Source organism: Atheta coriaria, unplaced genomic scaffold (assembly GCF_025399875.1).
Source record: "Atheta coriaria isolate IRGN ID8LTWV9N9 unplaced genomic scaffold, Caltech_Dcor_3.1 hic_scaffold_7_pilon, whole genome shotgun sequence".
Classification (NCBI taxonomy): Eukaryota; Metazoa; Arthropoda; class Insecta; order Coleoptera; family Staphylinidae; genus Dalotia; species Dalotia coriaria.
The window spans coordinates 10,809,331-10,830,961 of NW_027045449.1; the positions used below are offsets into that span (position 1 = coordinate 10,809,331).

General features: G+C 35.7%; 2 protein-coding genes and 7 long non-coding RNA genes across 13 annotated transcripts; 3 read left to right on the forward strand and 6 right to left on the reverse strand.

Moving 5' to 3' along the window:
• The first annotated feature begins 5,394 nt into the window (after positions 1–5,394).
• LOC135795863 (uncharacterized) lies at positions 5,395–6,139 on the forward strand. The gene is made up of 2 exons (XR_010549170.1): positions 5,395–5,450; positions 5,537–6,139. It is a non-coding gene; the product is annotated as an uncharacterized lncRNA (long non-coding RNA).
• An 889-nt stretch (positions 6,140–7,028) lies between these two features.
• LOC135795691 (uncharacterized) lies at positions 7,029–8,876 on the reverse strand. Its single transcript, XR_010549117.1, has 3 exons — positions 8,827–8,876; positions 8,676–8,735; positions 7,029–8,562 (listed from the first exon to the last, which is right to left on the reverse strand). It is a non-coding gene; the product is annotated as an uncharacterized lncRNA (long non-coding RNA).
• Positions 8,877–9,827: 951 nt separating this feature from the next.
• LOC135795944 (uncharacterized) lies at positions 9,828–11,345 on the reverse strand. Its single transcript, XR_010549188.1, has 9 exons — positions 11,300–11,345; positions 11,135–11,186; positions 10,970–11,021; positions 10,805–10,856; positions 10,475–10,526; positions 10,310–10,361; positions 10,145–10,196; positions 9,982–10,033; positions 9,828–9,868 (listed from the first exon to the last, which is right to left on the reverse strand). It is a non-coding gene; the product is annotated as an uncharacterized lncRNA (long non-coding RNA).
• A 124-nt stretch (positions 11,346–11,469) lies between these two features.
• LOC135795945 (uncharacterized) lies at positions 11,470–12,149 on the reverse strand. Its single transcript, XR_010549189.1, has 5 exons — positions 12,124–12,149; positions 11,959–12,010; positions 11,795–11,846; positions 11,630–11,681; positions 11,470–11,516 (listed from the first exon to the last, which is right to left on the reverse strand). It is a non-coding gene; the product is annotated as an uncharacterized lncRNA (long non-coding RNA).
• Positions 12,150–12,279: 130 nt separating this feature from the next.
• On the reverse strand, positions 12,280–12,815 carry LOC135796421 (uncharacterized). The gene is made up of 3 exons (XR_010549338.1): positions 12,770–12,815; positions 12,605–12,656; positions 12,280–12,326 (listed from the first exon to the last, which is right to left on the reverse strand). It is a non-coding gene; the product is annotated as an uncharacterized lncRNA (long non-coding RNA).
• A 503-nt stretch (positions 12,816–13,318) lies between these two features.
• Positions 13,319–14,395, reverse strand: LOC135796120 (uncharacterized). The gene is made up of 6 exons (XR_010549246.1): positions 14,134–14,395; positions 13,970–14,021; positions 13,804–13,855; positions 13,642–13,693; positions 13,477–13,528; positions 13,319–13,363 (listed from the first exon to the last, which is right to left on the reverse strand). It is a non-coding gene; the product is annotated as an uncharacterized lncRNA (long non-coding RNA).
• A 427-nt stretch (positions 14,396–14,822) lies between these two features.
• On the forward strand, positions 14,823–17,085 carry WASp (WASP actin nucleation promoting factor). The gene is made up of 5 exons (XM_065307384.1): positions 14,823–15,098; positions 15,199–15,426; positions 15,494–16,081; positions 16,144–16,569; positions 16,632–17,085. Exons 1-5 carry the CDS (start codon positions 15,003–15,005, stop codon positions 16,797–16,799), a joined length of 1,506 nt encoding a protein of 501 aa, XP_065163456.1. The 5' UTR covers positions 14,823–15,002; the 3' UTR covers positions 16,800–17,085.
• LOC135795635 (homocysteine S-methyltransferase-like) lies at positions 16,951–20,856 on the reverse strand. 5 transcript variants are annotated; one of them, XM_065307386.1, is made up of 7 exons: positions 19,303–19,562; positions 19,120–19,249; positions 18,299–18,504; positions 18,070–18,231; positions 17,742–18,007; positions 17,467–17,684; positions 16,951–17,283 (listed from the first exon to the last, which is right to left on the reverse strand). In XM_065307386.1, the coding sequence occupies exons 3-7, from the start codon at positions 18,492–18,494 to the stop codon at positions 17,100–17,102; spliced, it is 1,026 nt and encodes a 341-aa protein (XP_065163458.1). In that variant the 5' UTR covers positions 18,495–18,504; positions 19,120–19,249; positions 19,303–19,562; the 3' UTR covers positions 16,951–17,099. The 5 variants fall into 5 exon arrangements, with proteins under 5 accessions (XP_065163458.1, XP_065163461.1, XP_065163457.1 ...); XM_065307389.1 differs by lacking the exons at positions 19,120–19,249; positions 19,303–19,562 and adding an exon at positions 20,569–20,856 and having other exon boundaries at positions 16,951–17,271; XM_065307385.1 differs by lacking the exons at positions 19,120–19,249; positions 19,303–19,562 and adding an exon at positions 20,569–20,855.
• Positions 18,757–19,484, forward strand: LOC135795636 (uncharacterized). Its single transcript, XR_010549104.1, has 2 exons — positions 18,757–18,920; positions 19,058–19,484. It is a non-coding gene; the product is annotated as an uncharacterized lncRNA (long non-coding RNA).
• Positions 20,857–21,631: the final 775 nt, after the last annotated feature.

The window sequence follows — 21,631 nt, forward strand, 5'->3', positions numbered from 1 at the left end:
GATTTGATGTTGACGTAGGTGTCGGTAATACAGTGTGATGGTACTATAGTACTTAGGTGTGAGCTTCATTGCTGGAATGCTAGATGGCGTTAAAGTAGTCAAATAACCAGATGCATAGGTATTAGTGACTAAACAATTTCTTTATTTTATTTCAAAAAATAATTATTATTATTAAATAAAAAGTAGCCTATAACCTATCGGGGACCACTAAGAATATGTGTACAAATTTTTATGATGATCTGTTAAGTAGTTTTTGCGTGAAAGCACGATAAACTTCAGGACATACGCATTTATAATATTAGTAAGGATTATTATTCATTTGATAAATGAATTGCAACGTCCACAATTGCTGTGGTTCGATGTTGCCTCCTTATTTCAACGCACGTTGCCGGCTCTACTACATAGGACAAGAAAGAAGTCGCGCGCCATCGACGCGCGCCAATAGGAACATCTTACTTTATCTTATCATAAGCCGCCGCGTTGCGTGCATGCTCGACAGGTTTGTTTTGTCGGTGCATTTAGTTAGTTTCGTGCCGGTTGCCGTTTAGACGTGTCTCCGTGCTCGTATGATTTTTCAGTATTTAATACTACAAAACCGCGATATATTCTATTCACAAACGAGCAAATTTAGTTGTAATTACGTGTACGGTGCCTTGTGTGGTTTTTCATTGCGTTTATACAGTGTACTTTTCACGCATACGGCTGCGGTCTTAACATCTATTAGTGTGTGCCGATATTGGATTGCGTTCATGGCTAAGAAATTTGTTTGTGCTTGGGTAAGAAACATTTATCTGAACATTGTAGTGGCAGTTTTACAAATTTTTGGTTTCTCGACGTGTTAATCTTACATAGTATACTGACTCTTGTTTTTTCTTTATTGTAGGTCATGCCTTCTTGCGGGGTCTCATCCAAGCTATGCCAGTAAGTTTATTTATCAATTATATTTTACGTAAATATTTATGAATCAAAAGCATGATTTTAATGAAACAATTTTGATATTTAAAAATAACCCAAACAGCTATTTATTGTATTTGCTTTACCTTAAGCGGAAATAGTCTCAAAACATGCCTTCAAACTTTAAAAAAATATTTTTTATGTTTTATCGTGAAAATTGGGTAATATCTCGGGAACGGTTTCTACTATTGGGGTGATTTTTTTATATTCCCATAGAAGAAGAGTGCTTTCCTACGGTACGTCATTGCGATCACCAAAAATCAAGCGGGCATAGCTTCAAAATTGCCATCAAATTTTTTTTATATTTATCATGTTTTGTCTTGGAAATTGGGTTATCTCTTGAGAACGGTTTGTACTATTGGGGTGAATTATTTATGTTCTTATAGAAGAAGAGTGCTTCCCTACGGCAAATTATTGCCGCCCACATTAATAAAGTAGGAAAAACTTCAAAATCGCTTCCAAAATTAGGCGGTTTTTTAAAAATTTTCATGTTCCATCGTGGAAATTGGGTCATATTTCGGGAACGGTTTGCACTATTGGGGTGAAATATTTATATTAAAATTTTTTATTGAGAATTAAAATTTTATCTCTCAGATTTCTGTTTTAACTATCTTATCTTATAGAGAATAGTTCGTAGATTAAGACGCTGCGATCCGATCTTAATTATCTCTTTTAGTTTACGAGATATTTGCGATTAAATAAAATGGGCAAAAATTGAAAAATGTCAGTTTTTAGTACTTTTAGTGGCGTTTTTTGACCTTTTACTGTAGGAAATATAATTATTTTATATTTTCATCTGATAGAGAAATTTCCAATCTTTTATAATCAGCAATTCGTTGGTGGCTATCTCTTTTAGTTTAAGAGATATTAATTATTGAAATCGTCGATAAAAATTATCAAGCATTAAAATTTCATCTCTCAGATTTCCGTTTTAATTATCTTATCTTATAGAGACTAGTTCGTAGATTACGACGCTGCGATCCGATCCTAATTATCTCTTTTAGTTTACAAGATATTCGCAATTGAAATAAATCGTCATAAATTGAAAAATTTCCATTTTTAACACAGTCACGTTTTTAAACTTATTACCTCATTAAAATATATTATTTTAAATTTTTATCATGCAGAGAATTTTCTCATCTTCCATAATCTATAATTTCCTAGTTGCTATTTCTTTTCGTTTAGAAGATATTCACTGTCGAAAATGGTGGACAACAAGTATCAACCATTTGATCATTTCGTGTTTGTGTGTTATTGCAATATTGTGAATTTTTAGTTTCGGCTTCTCAACAACGTTTGTCTTCTCGAGTACGTTTGTACTCGTATATAAACAATTTTTTGTTCGACTGACGCGTATTCTCGCAACGTACCTGCCTTGTATCTGGCTACGAGCAGCACACACGGCAGTTGTATCACCGCGTGATCTGCGGGTCCGTCGGGTGGTATTTATTTGATGCAGGAATAGGAATTCGACCTGCAACCCTCAAAAATTTGCATATAAGGGTAAGTTTTCAACCCTTTTCGGGAAATGTTTGTGTTTTTGAGTTTGCATGCGATCTAGGCGGCGTACAAACTTCAGTGTGGCATGTAGATATGCGGAATTAATTTCTCCGTCGAGTGGTATTTAATTATTGCAGGAATTCGACCTGCAACCCGTGAAAATTTGCATATAAAAGTAAATTTTCAACCCTTTTTCATGAAATGTTTGTGTTTTTTTGGGTTTATACACGATCTAGGCGCCGTAATAACTTCTGCGTAGCGTTTCGATATGCAGAATTAAAGTCTGCGTAGGGTTGTATTCGTTTGTTATGGGAATTCGAGCTACAACCCGCAAAAATTTGCATATAAGTGTAACTTTTCAACCCTTTTTCGTGAAATGTTTGTGTTTTTTCTGGTTTGCGCGCGATCTAGATGGCGTAAAAATTTGAGCGTGGCGTTTATATATGCGAAATTAAATTCTCCGTCGGGCGGTATTTAATTGTTGCATGAATTCAACCTGCAACCCGTGAAAATTTGCATATAAAAGTAAGTTTTCAACCCTTTTCCGTGATATGTTTGGTTTTTTTCGGGTTTGCACGCGATCTAGGCGGCGTGCTCACTGCAGCGTGGCGTCAAGAGATGCGGAATTAAATTCTCCTTCGGGTGGTATTTAATTGTTGTAGTAATTCGACCTGCAAATCTCTAAAATTTGTATATAAGGGTATGTTTTCAACCCTTTATCGTGAAATGTTTGTGTTTTTTCGAGTTTGCACGCGATATAGGCGGCGTAATATCTTCAGCGTAGCATCTGGATATGCGGAATTAAAGTCTCCGTCGGGTGGTATTTAATTGTTGCAGGAATTCGACTTGGAACCCGCGAAAATTTGCATATAAGCGAAGTTTTTTAACTTTTCCGTGAAATGTTTGTGTTTTTTCGAGTTTGCACGCGATCTAGGCGATGTAGTAACTTCAGCATGGCGAGTGAAGATGCGAAATTAAATTCTCCGTCGGGTTGTATTCGTTTGTTATAGGAATTCGAGCTACAACCCGCATAAATTTGCATATAAAAGTAAGTTTTCAACCCTTTTTCGTGAAATGTTTGTGTTTTTTCGGGTTTACACACGATCTAGGCGCCGTAATAACTTCAGCTTGGCGTGTTGATATGCGGAATTAAATTCTCTGTCGGGTGGTATTTAATTGTTGCAGGAATTCGAGCTACAACCCGCATGAATTTGCATATAAGTGTAATTTTTTAACTCTTTTTCGTGAAATGTTTGTGTTTTTTCGGGTTTACACGCAATCTAAGCAGCGTAGTAATTTCAGCGTGACGTCTATTAGTTTCGGATTTTTGACTCGTGTTCAGGGCACCCTACAAAGGTAGCGGTAGAAGTGACTCGTGTTCAGGACACCGTACGAAGGTAGCGGTAGAAGCGACTCTTGTTCAGGGCATCCTACGAATATAGCGGTAGAAGTGACTCGTGTTCAGGGCACCATACGAAGGTAGCGGTAGAAGTGACTCGTGTTCAGGGCACCGTACGAAGGCAGCGGTAGAAGTGACTCGTGTTCGGGCACCTTATGACGATGAATGTATTGCTGACTCATTCGCCCATTTTTCTTTTGAATTAAAATTTCAATTTCGTTGCGCTAGGAATTCTAGTTTTTTTATTATAACACGCGAACGCGGTCTTAAACTGAGCTCACAATAATTTTCCTAGATGCGGAATTTAATTCTTTATTTCCCTGTATCAAAATTTATTGCGAGAAAATTTCGTAACGCGAGTTATAAGGATAGTTGTGTGTATACGCATATACGCAATAGAACTCGTTGCGCTAGGAATTGTACTTTCTTAATATTTTAACACGCGAACGCGGTCTTAAACTAAGTTCGGAATAATTTTCCTAGATGCGGAATTTAATTCTTTATTTCCCTGTATCAAAATTTATTGCGAGAAAATTCCGTAACGCGAGTTATAAGGATAGTTGTGTGTATACGCATATACGCAATAGTACTCGTTGCGCTAGGAATTGTACTTTCTTAATATTATAACACGTGAACGCGGTCTTAAACTAAGTTCGGAATAATTTTCCTACATGCGGAATTTAATTCTTTATTTCCCTGTATCGAAATTTATTGCGAGAAAATTCCGTAACGCGAGTTATAAGGATAGTTGTTTGTATATGCATATACGCAATAGTACTCGTTGCGCTAGGAATTGTACTTTCTTAATATTATAACACGCGAATGCGGTCTTAAACTAAGTTCGGAATAATTTTCCTAGATGCGGAATTTAATTCTTTATTTCCCTGTATCAAAATTTATTGCGAGAAAATTCCGTAACGCGAGTTATAAGGATAGTTGTTTGTATACGCATATACGCAATAGTACTCGTAGTTTCGTTAGTATAAAGCGCGAACCGAATGCTGAAATTAACAACTGATGTAATGAATTATTATATTTTATTTTATTTTAGTGCACTTCAAAAATGTGCTATTTCCATTCTACATGCATATCAGGGTTTGTGTATAAACAAGTTTTTATATCGCTATAAACGTGCGCAATGTTGCCTCTCATGCTACGAACATTCGACCGCTTCAGTCTGTTCTTACCTGCACGCGGCTCGGCATCATTCTTTAATTCATTCCGATTACATTACATTTTATTATTGAAAAAAAATGAGCATTTCTAACGGCACCAAATGACAATAGACATGTAGATTGTTTTGCTAAGGATTATTTACGCGTAAAATGATTATAAAACTGGTGTTTCCATGTGCGTGTCGGCTATTGGATTATTTCGATGTTGAGAATTGGTTTTAGAAATATTTATCCTATTTTAATTTTAAGTAAGTGTAATTAACGACTGTCCTTGGCAGGATATTCAGGGAAAATTGTGTGTTAAAATAGTACAGGTTCATTATCCCTCAAAACAAATTTAAATAAGTGTGCATCATAGTGCGAGATCTCACACACGTGTTGTTTTTTTGTTTCAGTACTTTCTATGATTACCTGATGCACTGGTAAGTTTGTAAACGTTATTAACGTGAATACCGTAACAACACAAAATTGATGCGTTCCGTCGGATGCGACTTGGATCTACGCGCAGAGTATGGTCATGTCAATCATCGGTTTAATAACGTGAAATTTTCCTTGCTCGCATTTTTATTTTTATTTTATAAATCTGCATGGTCTTTAACGTATTTTCGTAGCTTGGCAATTAATTATTGAGAGTAATATATTTGTAAAATATTTGTAATATATTTGTATAATGTAGCAATTTTCTTCTTGTATCACCATATGTTCTACTTTACCTTGCGTTCTAGCGTAAAACTGACTAAATTTGTTGTTTCTGGGTCGTTTTCTACTTAAACTTTGTATTTTATGTTTATGTTTGTTTTTCTTGATTTCCTATTATAAGTTTTCTAAATTTGTATTCCCGACTGTTTTCTTTTTTGTACTATTGATTTTCTTTTTGTGATGTAGTAATTTTCTTTTTGTAATTCCCTGTATATTTGTTCCCATTTTCACTCACGTAGAAAATGGTCTATTTCCTAATTTCTTTATCCCGGCCGTACTTTGCGAAGTGCAACTTGCTTGCATGTGCGCGGCTATGCAGGTCGTAAGTCCTGTTTCAATATGGCGACATGTAATCTGTTGACTTGTAAAATATAAACTTGTATTCTATTGTTAATAAAGAAATAGTAAGATATATTGACTTCTTTGATTTGTGTACCCCTACTATCATTTCAGGTACAGGTTTCTAAGAGAGTTCCCTCTCTCTGGGGATGATCCCCACTATAAAAATTGTTAAGGTATCCTGTGTGATTTGTGTGCTCCTTCTTTCATTTCAGCTACAGGTCAGAACTTGTGAGAATATTTTTAAGTGTCACCTCTCTTGAGGCGACTTAAAACTTAGAAATATTTGAACAAGACCTTATAAGGATTGTCCTTATAAGGAGTTCCCTCTCTCTGGGGGTGATCCCCCACCATAAAAATTGTTGATATGCCTGATAATTCCGGGGATGAAGCGGAGAGACATCGTAGCTGTAGGATGGGCCGGGAGCAATGGACGGATCGAAGCAGTGGGCTGTCTAACGACACGGGCCAAAAAATTTAAAAATCTGATCCACTCCTGTTCTCCTTCTTCTATCTCCTCCTCTTCTCTACTCTCTGTTCTCTTCCTCCTGTCTTCTACTCATCTCTGCTACTCCTTCTTATTCTATTTCTCTGTTCCGCTCCTCCACTTGCTTTCTTATTTCTCATATTGCCTTCACTTGTTTTTCAATTTCTCATTTATTTCGTTGCAATTCATATATGCAACCCAAATTACCCCTGATATTTTTATATTTGAGAAAAATGCCTTCTACACCTGAGACTTGATCCGTGTCTACTAGCATGCTAGCAGAAGCACGTACCCACTCGACCACCGAGTGTTTTTGTTATTGTTATTTGATTCTTCTATTTATGTTTCTACTTTATTCAATTTTTAAAAACAACACAATACAAGCAAGCGTTGTGTTGTACACGTTTCACGCACATAAGATTTAGGACGCAAATACTGAAAACGTTAAGGATGCCACAAATAACAATGCATGAGATTATAATATTACATTGCGTTTTATTGACAACATTTAAAAATATATACAATTTTATAAACAAAAAATCATCGACGGTTTTCAAATCCCGTAGAAATAATTACTTGTAATTTAAAAACAGTTGAACACAGGTAATTTTTTATTTGACCTTACATACTCCTTTGTGGTTCCATCAATGAAGTTTTAAATCGCACGAAGTAGAATTGCTGGTAGAATTGATGTATTAATTTTGCACTGGCAACCAGGGGGGAAAACATGTGATTTATTCCCGCGAATTAACAATTGAACCATTTTCACCAATAATTCCAATTGGAATCCGTAGCCTCACGGATGAGATCCAACGACCAATGGCATTCACACACGCACGAGGTAAAGTCTCTTAAATCTAGAGTTGATTCGCCAAAAATCACTTAGCCAGTAGTCGATGACCAAACGATTCTAATGCTTCTACCGTTTTAAATCTCGAGAAACGCTAACAGTTGCGATGAAAACCGACGAAGAATGAGAACACGTGCTCACCTCACAACTGCGCAACTAAACCAACTAAACGGAAAGAAACAACATTCAACACGAATGCACATTGCCAAGTTAGACTAGAAGTAAACAGAAACCTGTAATTCAACAGTAATAACAGTAGGTGCGCAAATTATATCCAATTTCAACGTGCTACGCAAGCCACTACGAACTGAAAACATAAACAAAGTGTTGAAATTTCCCCGGATCATATAGATCACATTGATTACACATGACATTTCAGAGTATATCTGTCTCGCTCTACCGCTAGCAGGATCAGGTCTTAATATCTTCCCTCTCCGTTTTATTATTTCAAAAATACCAAACTAACGATCCATGTTATATATAACAGTAAAACAAGCCCAAATGACTGGTATTATAAAATAAGCAAAATCAGCGTTTCAAAACACAGAAAATGCAATTGTTATCACTCTTTTGTGAACTAAATATAGAAGTTGTTCATGAAAATGACAAACAATTAAATACTTACAATCTGATGCAAGAATTACTATCCTGCAAGGAATTCTACAATTTCAAGACCACAAAAACCAACAGAAATTAGTGCTTCAAAACACAAAAGTGCCATTTTTTGGCTTTAGCGTGTGAAAATCACAAAACTATGCCATTAATATAATAAAGAATTACAATACTTACACTTTGATGCTAGTATGACTTGCCTGCCAGCTTTCGTTTATTTTCTAAAGCCCTAAAACAACAAGTCAGTGCTTCCAAACACAAAAATTCAATATTTGTTGCTCTCTCGCAAGTTAATCACAAAAAGAATTGATAAGCATAATAAAGAAAATAAATACTTACAATCTGATGTAGAAATGGCTTTTCTACGATGTCGGATTCAGGTGCAAAACAAGAAAAAAATAGCCCTTCGAAACACAAAAATGCAACTTTTGTTGCTCTTTTGTGAGTTAATCACAAAAAATTTTGATTAACATGATAAAAAAATTAAATTCTTACAATCTGACGCAGAAATGGTTCCTCTACGATGACGGGTTCAAGTTCAAAACTCCTAAAACAAGCAAAAATTAGTCCTTCAAAACACAAAAATGCAATTTATACGGCTCTTTCGTAGGGTAATCACAAAAAAAATTGATAAACATAATAAAGAAATTAAATACTTACAATCTGATGTCGAAATGGTTCCCCTACAATGTCGGGTCCAAAAACAAGCAAAAATTAGTCCTTCAAAACACAAAAATGCAATTTTTACGGCTTTTTCGTAAGGTAATCACAAAAAAAATTGATAAACATAATAAAGAAATTAAATACTTACAATCTGATGTAGAAATGGTTCCCCTGCAATGTCGGGTTCAGGTGCAAACCTCCTAAAACAAGCAAAAATTAGTCCTTCGAAACACAAAAATGCAATTTATGCTGCGTTTTCGTGAGTTAATCACAAAAATTTTTGATAAACATGATAAAGAAATTAAATACTTACAATCTGATGTAGAAATGGTTCCCCTACAATGTCGGGTTCAGGTGCAAAACTCCTAAAACAAGCAAAAATTAGTCCTTCAAAACACAAAAATGCAATTTTTACGGCTTTTTCGTAAGGTAATCACAAAAAAATTTGATAAACATAATAAAGAAATTAAATACTTACAATCTGATGTAGAAATGGTTCCCCTACAATGTCGGGTTCAGGTGCAAAACTCCTAAAACAAGCAAAAATTAGTCCTTCGAAACACAAAAATGCAATTTATGCTGCGTTTTCGTGAGTTAATCACACACAAATTAGATAAACATAATAAAGAAATTAAATACTTACAATCTGATGTAGAAATGGTTCCCCTGCAATGTCGGGTTCAGGTGCAAACCTCCTAAAACAAGCAAAAATTAGTCCTTCGAAACACAAAAATGCAATTTATGCTGCGTTTTCGTGAGTTAATCACACACAAATTAGATAAACATAATAAAGAAATTAAATACTTACAATCTGATGCAGAAATGGTTCCCCTACAATGTCGGGTTCAGGTGCAAAACTCCTAAAACAAGCAAAAATTAATCCTTCGAAACATAAAAATGCAATTTATGCTGCGTTTTCGTGAGTTAATCACAAACATTTTTGATAAGCATGATAAAGAAATTAAATACTTACAATCTGATGTAGAAATGGTTCCCCTACAATGTCGGGATCAGGTGCAAAACTCCTAAAACAAGCAAAAATTAGTCCTTCGAAACACAAAAATGCAATTTATGCTGCGTTTTCGTGAGTTAATCACACACAAATTAGATAAACATAATAAAGAAATTAAATACTTACAATCTGATGCAGAAATGGTTCCCCTACAATGTCGGGTTCAGGTGCAAAACTCCTAAAACAAGCAAAAATTAATCCTTCGAAACATAAAAATGCAATTTATGCTGCGTTTTCGTGAGTTAATCACAAACATTTTTGATAAGCATGATAAAGAAATTAAATACTTACAATCTGATGTAGAAATGGTTCCCCTACAATGTCGGGATCAGGTGCAAAACTCCTAAAACAAGCAAAATTAGTCCTTCGAAACACAAAATGCAATTTATGCTGCGTTTTCGTGAGTTAATCACACACAAATTAGATAAACATAATAAAGAAATTAAATACTTACAATCTGATGTAGAAATGGTTCCCCTACAATGTCGGGATCAGGTGCAAAACTCCTAAAACAAGCAAAAATTAATCCTTCGAAACATAAAAATGCAATTTATGCTGCGTTTTCGTGAGTTAATCACAAACATTTTTGATAAGCATGATAAAGAAATTAAATACTTACAATCTGATGTAGAAATGGTTCCCCTACAATGTCGGGTTCAGGTGCAAAACTCCTAAAACAAGCAAAAATTAGTCCTTCGAAACACAAAAATGCAATTTATGCTGCGTTTTCGTGAGTTAATCACAAACAAATTAGATAAACATAATAAAGAAATTAAATACTTACAATCTGATGTAGAAATGGTTCCCCTACAATGTCGGGTTCAGGTGCAAAACTCCTAAAACAAGCAAAAATTAATCCTTCAAAACACAAAAATGCAATTTATGCTGCGTTTTCGTGAGTTAATCACAAAAATTTTTGATAAGTATGATAAAGAAATTAAATACTTACAATCTGATGTGGAAATGGTTCTCCTACAATGTCGGGTTCAGGTGCGAAACTCCTAAAACAAGCAAAAATTAGTCCTTCAATACACAAAAATACAATTGTTACGGCTCTTTCGTAAGGTAATCACAAAAAAATTTGTTAAACATAATAAAGAAATTAAATACTTACAATCTGATACAGAAATGGTTCCCCTACAATGTCGGGTTCAGGTGCAAAACTCCTAAAATAAGCTAAAATTAGTCCTTCGAAACACAAAAATGCAATTTATGCTGCGTTTTCGTGAGTTAATCACAAACAAATTAGATAAACATAAAAAAGAAATTAAATACTTACAATCTGATACAGAAATGGTTCCCCTACAATGTCGGGTTCAGGTGCAAAACTCCTAAAACAAGCAAAAATTAGTCCTTCGAAACACAAAAATGCAATTTATGCTGCGTTTTCGTGAGTTAATCACAAACAAATTAGATAAACATAAAAAAGAAATTAAATACTTACAATCTGATACAGAAATGGTTCCCCTACAATGTCGGGTTCAGGTGCAAAACTCCTAAAACAAGCAAAAATTAATCCTTCAAAACACAAAAATGCAATTTATGCTGCGTTTTCGTGAGTTAATCACAAACAAATTAGATAAACATAAAAAAGAAATTAAATACTTACAATCTGATACAGAAATGGTTCCCCTACAATGTCGGGTTCAGGTGCAAAACTCTTAAAACAAGCAAAAATTAGTCCTTCGAAACACAAAAATGCAATTTATGCTGCGTTTTCGTGAGTTAATCACAAACAAATTAGATAAACATAAAAAAGAAATTAAATACTTACAATCTGATACAGAAATGGTTCCCCTACAATGTCGGGTTCAGGTGCAAAACTCCTAAAACAAGCAAAAATTAGTCCTTCGAAACACAAAAATGCAATTTATGCTGCGTTTTCGTGAGTTAATCACAAACAAATTAGATAAACATAAAAAAGAAATTAAATACTTACAATCTGATACAGAAATGGTTCCCCTACAATGTCGGGTTCAGGTGCAAAACTCCTAAAACAAGCAAAAATTAGTCCTTCGAAACACAAAAATGCAATTTATGCTGCGTTTTCGTGAGTTAATCACAAACAAATTAGATAAACATAAAAAAGAAATTAAATACTTACAATCTGATACAGAAATGGTTCCCCTACAATGTCGGGTTCAGGTGCAAAACTCCTAAAACAAGCAAAAATTAGTCCTTCGAAACACAAAATGCAATTTATGCTGCGTTTTCGTGAGTTAATCACAAACAAATTAGATAAACATAAAAAAGAAATTAAATACTTACAATCTGATACAGAAATGGTTCCCCTACAATGTCGGGTTCAGGTGCAAAACTCCTAAAACAAGCAAAAATTAATCCTTCAAAACACAAAAATGCAATTTATGCTGCGTTTTCGTGAGTTAATCACAAAAATTTTTAATATGCATGATAAAGAAATTAAATACTTACAATCTGATACAGAAATGGTTCCCCTACAATATCGGGTCCAAAAACAAGCAAAAATTAGTCCTTCAAAACACAAAAATGCAATTTATGCTGCGTTTTCGTGAGTTAATCACAAACAAATTAGATAAACATAAAAAAGAAATTAAATACTTACAATCTGATACAGAAATGGTTCCCCTACAATGTCGGGTTCAGGTGCAAAACTCCTAAAACAAGCAAAAATTAGTCCTTCGAAACACAAAAATGCAATTTATGCTGCGTTTTCGTGAGTTAATCACAAACAAATTAGATAAACATAAAAAAGAAATTAAATACTTACAATCTGATGTGGAAATGGTTCTCCTACAATGTCGGGTTCAGGTGCGAAAGTCCTAAAACAAGCAAAAATTAGTCCTTCAATACACAAAAATGCAATTTATGCTGCGTTTTCGTGAGTTAATCACAAACAAATTAGATAAACATAATAAAGAAATTAAATACTTACAATCTGATACAGAAATGGTTCCCCTACAATGTCGGGTTCAGGTGCAAAACTCCTAAAACAAGCAAAAATTAGTCCTTCGAAACACAAAAATGCAATTTATGCTGCGTTTTCGTGAGTTAATCACAAACAAATTAGATAAACATAAAAAAGAAATTAAATACTTACAATCTGATACAGAAATGGTTCCCCTACAATGTCGGGTTCAGGTGCAAAACTCCTAAAACAAGCAAAAATTACAGAAATGGTTCCCCTACAATGTCGGGTTCAGGTGCAAAACTCCTAAAACAAGCAAAAATTAATCCTTCAAAACACAAAAATGCAATTTATGCTGCGTTTTCGTGAGTTAATCACAAAAATTTTTAATATGCATGATAAAGAAATTAAATACTTACAATCTGATACAGAAATGGTTCCCCTACAATATCGGGTCCAAAACAAGCAAAAATTAGTCCTTCAAAACACAAAAATGCAATTTATGCTGCGTTTTCGTGAGTTAATCACAAACAAATTAGATAAACATAAAAAAGAAATTAAATACTTACAATCTGATACAGAAATGGTTCCCCTACAATGTCGGGTTCAGGTGCAAAACTCCTAAAACAAGCAAAAATTAGTCCTTCGAAACACAAAAATGCAATTTATGCTGCGTTTTCGTGAGTTAATCACAAACAAATTAGATAAACATAAAAAAGAAATTAAATACTTACAATCTGATGTGGAAATGGTTCTCCTACAATGTCGGGTTCAGGTGCGAAAGTCCTAAAACAAGCAAAAATTAGTCCTTCAATACACAAAAATGCAATTTATGCTGCGTTTTCGTGAGTTAATCACAAACAAATTAGATAAACATAATAAAGAAATTAAATACTTACAATCTGATACAGAAATGGTTCCTCTACAATGTCGGGTTCAGGTGCAAAACTCCTAAAACAAGCAAAAATTAATCCTTCAAAACACAAAAATGCAATTTATGCTGCGTTTTCGTGAGTTAATCACAAAAATTTTTAATATGCATGATAAAGAAATTAAATACTTACAATCTGATGTAGAAATGGTTCCTCTACAATGTCGGGTTCAGGTGCATAACTCCTAAAACAAACAAAAAATAGTCCTTTAAAACATAAAAATGCAATTTTTGTTGCTCTTTCGTCAGTTAATCACAAAAATAAATAAATATGATACAGAAATTAAATAGTTACAATCAGATGCAGAAATGGTTCTCCTATGATGTCGGGTTCAGGTGTATAACTCCTAAAACAAACAAAAATTAGTCCTTCGAAACATAAAAATTCACTTTTTTGTTAATCTTTCGTGAGTTAATCACAAGAGAAATTGATAAATATGATAAATATATTCAATATTTACAATCTGGCACAGAAATGGTTTTCCCACGATGTCGGGCCCCGAGGCAAATCCGCTTAAACAAACAAAAATCAGTCCTTCAAAAAACCAGTATGCAATTCTTGTCATTCCTTTGTGAGCAAATCGCAAAAATTATTTATGAAATGATAAAGAAATTAAATACTTACAGTCTCATCTAAGAATGATACTCCTAAAATTTCGGGCTTATGTGTAAACCCTTTAAAACCAGCAAAAATTCTTCGCGACACAAAAATGCAAATATTGTCGCTCTTTCGTTGAGCCAATCACAAAAGTTATTCATTAAAATGATAAAGAGTTAAAAGCAATTAATCATAGATGTTAGTTAAGAAATTGATTACAAAATCTGATACAAATGGTGCGGAATTGCGAGAAAATATTATAATTATCAGACAAAATAAAACACGTGCACACAACACACCAGCGCAAGATGTACTGAGCAGGAAAGCGAGTTGTCACATGCGAACTGACCTGCTGTATGCTAATTCTAAGCAAACTATTTGGTGTTTCAAATGATTATATTAAATTATTCTAGATCTAAAACCAAATTTCTAAGTCTAAGTTCTAAGTATTAAACCTTGAGGATGTGCTCAAAATAAACAAAGTTAATTATTTGGAAATATTTAAAAATTTACAAAAACGAGTATAGGCAACCCTATATACACAAGTTAAATTGTTAAATTATTTAAACCGTTCTCTATAAAATTTTGTTGATCGAAAATAATTCACTAAATGCCCTTTAACAATCTATAACAATAATAAATTGATATTTTTAGATTAATTAATATTTCTCCCTCCGGAAGGTGCTGCCCCCCTTAGAAGCGTGACTAATGTCCGCACCTCTAATAGATCATCTGTTACCAAAATTGCGAGGTTTGGAACAGTTGAAGTGGGTTTTTTATCCCAATATTTCAATGGAACCGAGTAAATACTACTCCCACAATGTGCTTGCGTAAATAACTTGTTATCTCTACGTATCATTTTAATCGCTCGTTCCTGTAAAAACCGCACGCACACCATGCAACAGTCGAGTGCAACCGAGAGCAAGCGCAGCGCGATGCTCTCAAACGAAGATAACCAGACGGTTTTCAGCCTTCTAGGGCATAATTGTCAGGTAAGAATAGTGTATCTAAACTACACTAAATACACACGTTGCTGGGGCACATAAATCCAACCAACATTGTTTAAAATAAACAAATTTACATACATTCCAGTCACTGTCAACATCTGTTATTGAACTCTATGAGACATCACCTCCACATCATAGAGTCTGGTCGAAGAAAGGAGTTGGAGTACTGTGTTTTGTAAAGGACAATAATAGGAAGAACTACTTCTTCAGGATGTACTGCATTATCAAGATGAAGATGGTGTGGGAGCAGGAGGTTTACAGTAAAATGGTTTATGAAATGCCAACATCGTTTATGCATACATTTGAAGGAGATGTGAGTCGAATGCCAAGGAAAATGTGTTATATTATAATAAATCAATTTGTTTTTTCATTCTGTGCAGAGTTGTATGGTAGCATTCAATTTTTCCAATGAAGATGAAGCACAACAAATGAAAGAAATCGTCGTTGGTCGTATTGAGTCAAAAACCCGGCGAGATACTCGAAGATTACGCACGCAGGCCACGCAGAAGAATCATGTTGCCACAACGAACACAACGAATACCATCGAAAACACCATGCAACCAACAATGAAAATTTCTCAAGCGCAGAAACGCCGACGAAATATTACCAAAGCAGACATTGGTCAGCCATCGGATTTCAAACATGTCTCGCATATTGGCTGGAATAAAGATACAGGGATGCAATGCATGACAAAAGACAGTGCCCTTTACGATTTAATCTCGAAAGCGGGCATTTCCGAGAATCAGATGCAGGACAAAGCGACACGTACTTTTATTTATGATTTTATCAATAAGCATGATACGAATCGTATTATTAAGGATGAACAGGTGGTGAAGGAAAGACGCGCGCCGCCTGCGATTCCCAGTCAGCCGAGTAGTTTACCCGTGGTGCCACCATCGCCGAGTGCTGCCCCTGCACCACCTGGACCACCAGTGCCTCCGAGGAGTGGATCCAAGCCAGTACCAAACGTAAAATTCATTTATTTTCAAATGTTTCTTGTTTTTAATCTTCGGTTTGTTATTAAATATAGAGAGCAGCGCCGCCTCCGCCTCCTTCTGTAACACACGCCACGCACGAGCACAATAATCATAATAATGTAAACAACGTGCGTAATAATGTGCCACCTCCAAGACCACCAACAGGACCTAGGGTACCGACTGTTACTAAAGCTGCGGTGCCACCGCCACCACCTGCGAATGCGCCTGCTCCTCCTCCACCGCCTCCGGCGATGACGCCGGTATCTCCGCCACCTCCTATGCCACCAATGATGCCTGCAGCCGCAGCGGAGGGTTCACAACCTGATGGTAGATCTGCTTTGTTGGAGAGTATTCGAAGTGGTGCAAATCTTCGACCTGTGGACAAAAATAGCGAACCGCAAGAGCGTCCTCGTTCGGAGGATGCACGAGGCGATTTATTAAGCGAAATTAGAAAGGGCTTCCAGCTAAAACCATGCAATGTAAGTTTTATTTTTTATGCAATAATTCTACTTTAATACTAAATTGTTGTTTTTCTCTACAGGAAAGAGAAGTAAAACCGATTAGTCCAGCAGCCGATGCGCAGCACAATGGCGTCAACGATCTGGCAGCGGCATTATCACGTGCACTCGCCGAACGCAATCGCGTCATCCATCCAGATGACGACGATGATGACGAATCCAGCGATTCGAACGACGAATGGGATGATTAATTTGCCCATACCGCTCAAAAGTGCGCTTCTTCTTTAATACTATCTGAACAAATTACGCATTTACTATCTAAATCAATTTACATAATAACCAGAAGCGAAAAAACACACCTAAACATAGAGATAATCGTAAACAGAGAAACGACAACAATAATTTAAAAAGAAATGACTAATTTAATATAAGTAAGTATGCTAATAATTTCAACAGCATTGTTGACAAACGTTGAAGCACAGTTATACAAAGTTTATTCATCGTTTTCCATTAATAAATACGAAACTGAATGTTTTACCCAACTGCGTTGATCATGTCAACCGTACACGGCCATGCAGCCGTTCCCATTTACCTATCTCGTTGCGGATGCGACTCACGTCAGCGGCGTACGTGCGACAGCAACCGCCCAGGAAGCGCACGCCCATGTCCAGCCACTTGTGCACGTACGTCTCCACCGGCTCGCACTTGTCCCGATTGATCCACCTGTAATGTTCACTGCACATCAAACATTTTAATCAGTTGGTGCCCAAAGGTTGCTCCCAAGTTCTAGCATTAGATTTTAGTACGATTAAGTACGTGCCAATCGCTGTTTTGTTAGTTTAAGCATACGTTATTCACCACCTGATGGCGCTAGCTGTAGCATTTCGGTATGTTTAACAACTATATCTATTTATTTACCCTTGTTCCACATTGTAGCTCTCTCCGCTGTTCGGGTAAACAATCAGCGGGATTTTCGGCTTCTTTGGGTCGTCATTGATGCCTTCAAAGAGACACTCGACTAGGCGTGGTGCTAAACAATTGACACCCACTGCTATTAGTTGCTTGGGATTCATTTCGTAGCATTTCCGCGCGGTTTCTTGGAAAGGCTCACCGGAAGCTATACTTTTCTCATCTTCCTACACAATTACCATAAAAATTAATTTAATTTTAGTATTTTTTAATATAATACATACTCTGCATGTAAATGTCAGCCACGCTTTGACGTGTGGGAATTCTTTGATGAGTTCCACCAACATTTCCGCTTCTGCTCGGCATGGTATTGTTTCCAGGGCAAGCAGAGTTACACCTTCTTCGATTAAAGCACGCATGCGTGGTAGATGCCACTCACGCATCTTCCCCGTTGAGGTTATGGCTGCGTAGCTACCGTTATACTCTGAAGCATCATGTAAAGACGCTCCGTAAGGTCCTATAGATCCAGCTATAACTGGTTTTCTTTCAGCTATTCAATAACAAAGAAAAGTTATTAAATCTACGATTAAAATCGAAATAAATACGACTTACGTTGATCTGGAAACTCAGCTAAATATCTTGTTAAAGCTGTATTTGCTAATTGAACCGCTTTCTTTATCAAAGCCAAACTATCTTCTTCGGAGAGGTTCAGATGCTCCGAGAAGCCACCAACGCTGGCTTGATATGTATTAGTTAAAATTACTTGAGCACCAGCTGAGAAACATAATCATAAGTTTCAGATTCAATCAAACAAGAAAACATTAACTATTAACTACTTTACCGGTTAAAAAATCTAAGTGGGTTTGCACAACAGCTTCTGGATCTGTCGCTAAAAACCGTGAACTCCACAGGGCATGCCCATCGATGGGATCATTCACATGGCAGCTTAATTGTGATGCAAATCCTCCATCAAGTAATATTATCTCATCTTTTGCAACATTAGAAGCGTCTCCGTTTGTTAAACTAGCTTTGGACATTTTTCAGCTTCTAAAATGAAACATTTTATATTAAATAAAGACTATATACCAACAGATGGCGTTTGGTTAATATGTACATACTATTTTATCAATCGTTTAATATTTTATGTGGTTTTTAGAGGTTATGTTATCAGGCGAGGTCGCAAATGCGTTTTAACTAATGTGCAGTAATGTGCATCGCCAAACTGATTAGATAATAGCTTCACGTTCCACTCCAGGCCGTATATTACTATTTTATAGCAGCCATTAACTCAGTACGTAAATATTTGCTACATTTTTTTGCCCACTGCGGTTAAATTTAGCAAAAATATGATAAACAAAATATGTGCGATGGGATTTCTGATATTGTAAAGATTTATTCAAGCATCGACGGACTATTACTTCCACTTTCGTGCAAGTTTCTTTTTCGTCTGTGTTCATATCAACGTAAGTAAGTAAACTCGCTGCGCGTCGCTCGCATCAATCTTCATTCCGGCGTGCAGCCATCGATGCTCGCACAAGAAGAGCTGCATGGCGCCCAGGAGAATTTCATGAATATCATGATTTGTCAGCAATATGTTTAGATAAACCACGCTTTATCATGATACACAACGCATCATCAATGGACGCACGTCTGGCTACTCACTGTGTGTGCGAAGAAAGTCAGAGGAGCAGATCACCGGATCATAAATCAAAACAGGAAGAGGACCAGGCCAAGTATCAGGAGTGTAGATGGATGGCATCGGAATACCATATACGCAGCGAGGAGGATCATGCTACAGCCGGACTTAATTATCATAAATAATAAAGAAAATTTAAATTTACTTACAGTCGAAAGATCATTTAGTATTCACGTATGAAAATACATGAAATTTTGATTGTGAAGTTAAAAATTTGAAACTGACTTTTAAAAGTGACAGTTTATCAGTTTTTTCGGGTGTACTTTAGAATTTAGATAATGTTGGCAAGTTGGCGCGTAATTAAAGATGTCTCGCCGAGTGCGTCTCATAATATCGTCTCATTTTTGTGCTGTTGACCCGAAACCAACGCGGAGAGATTTATCTCACACTCCGGCTCAACCCAGTGAACTATAATTGTACAATCGTAGCATATCGTACTATATTAGCGTTAACCAGATACAAAAGTCAACATCATTCAGCGCTGCGAGTGTATTTCACGTCGCAGACGTGTAAATATACGATTGTGATCGTGATTCACGGTTTATCTTAGAGTAAAACTCGATATTTGCCAATATTTGAATTGGAGACACACTCAAATCAAGTGTAATTAACAGATCTTATCATCAACTGGTGATTTTGAGGTATAATTGAATTATTTGCAAAATTTGTCTTAAAAATGATTGAATGAAGATATAAATGAAAATAAAAGCCGGTTTGGTGTAGTTGTATAAAATACACAAGCAAAAGTTTCTAAACTTTCAATTTTGAGTCATTCTAATACCTAAAATGGCGATTATATAACCAAAGTTGGTTTTAACTAAATATTCTTCACATATAATTAATTTCATTCACGTTTATTTTCATCTATCGTTCTGTTTTCAACTGCGTTGTGCGTTGCACGAATTCAGATGCCATTACTAGGTCTATTTGTGTCATTTGTTTTTCTGTTTGTTTATAAATAAATAGTGCAATCGCCTCGGCGTGTCTTGTTCACGTTTTCATCCCATGTGCGTTATTTTCCATGTCATGTTTTTGTTATGGAATTTTACTCGATGCAACTATTATAACTCTATAGTTGTACGAGTATGTAATGCGCGTGTGTGTGGAGTAGGACGTGCGCTAAATATGGTAATGAATGCTAATGAAATCATTGCGACTGGAATACTGGGACACTCGGACGCGACGCGCCGGGGACATCTCTTAATGCTTTATCGCTTTAATTCCATAACGTTTTTTACGATTTTAGCATTTTTTATCGAGTTAGTGCGTTATCAAACGTGCGCCGTCCGTTCTCGTTCGCCGATTTAATTACGTACGCCGGACAATAATTGAATAACGCCATAAAAATACTAATTATTCTATTTTAATTACACAATTCCATTCGGGATTCAAATTTTAGTTTAACTTTGACTTACCCAAATTTTTTATTTGTTTAAATTTGGTTTTTATTGAATTTTTAGTTCTGATGATGATTTAATCCATTATTTCGTTATCCTTTGAAGGGTGGGACACTTTGCGTGGTTCGTGTTGATTTAGGATATTCGTTACGATGGGAATTTGTTTATAAATCACGAGTAGACCACGAATTGTGACACATTTGAGAGCGCACGACGCGGACCGCGAGCCAACCGGGCACGAACGTGTGTGAGCAAATGCGGGACGCGATGTGTTTCGGCGTGGACGGCACGAAATTATTCGGAGCGACCGCGCGAATGGAAACAATTTCGGAGATTGTGCACAACGCGTGCGATACACACAACAAAAATATATTTAAATTAACTCAAAACATGCGGATGCATGTTCATTAATTAACAGTGCATTTATCACGTGTTGGATTTGTATTTTTAGTTTTGTCTGGGAATTTTTGATTTATAACGTTATTAAGCAATGGATATAAAAATACGTGTGAAAAACGGTTTAAATTGTTTAGAAATATTTATTTTTTCTAAAAAATAGGATTTTATAGCTGAAATTGTTGGTTATGTTGGGAAAAAATGACATTTTTATTTGAAATTTTAAAACTCGCGCAAAAAAACAATCCGGGAAGTGACGTCATTGTTGTTTGACATCTCTGATTGAGGTTTTACATATATTGCAAGTTTTTCCAAGTTTTTGTTGCTTTTTATTTAAATAATCATCAATCTCTCAATTAAAACAGTAGAAACTTTGTCTTCTGTACTTTATGATTCAAATACTATCAAATAAACACGTAATTTTAAACATTTTCAGTGTCTGTCATCATTTAGCTGACCTGAGTTTTCCGCAACCAACATTACACCGAGTCCAAAAAGTAAAAGTCTCTTAACACTAAAATTGCTTTTTTGCAAAAGCGCAAAAATTGTCTCACATCATGCTCACGTCCCAGGCCCATGACACCACGCACTCGCATTCGCGTGTAACGCTGTAAAAAGTGTATTAAAATGAACATGTGCCCAGTAAAAACTAATCTGGTTCGCAGCCGGGGCAAGAAAAGCCTGC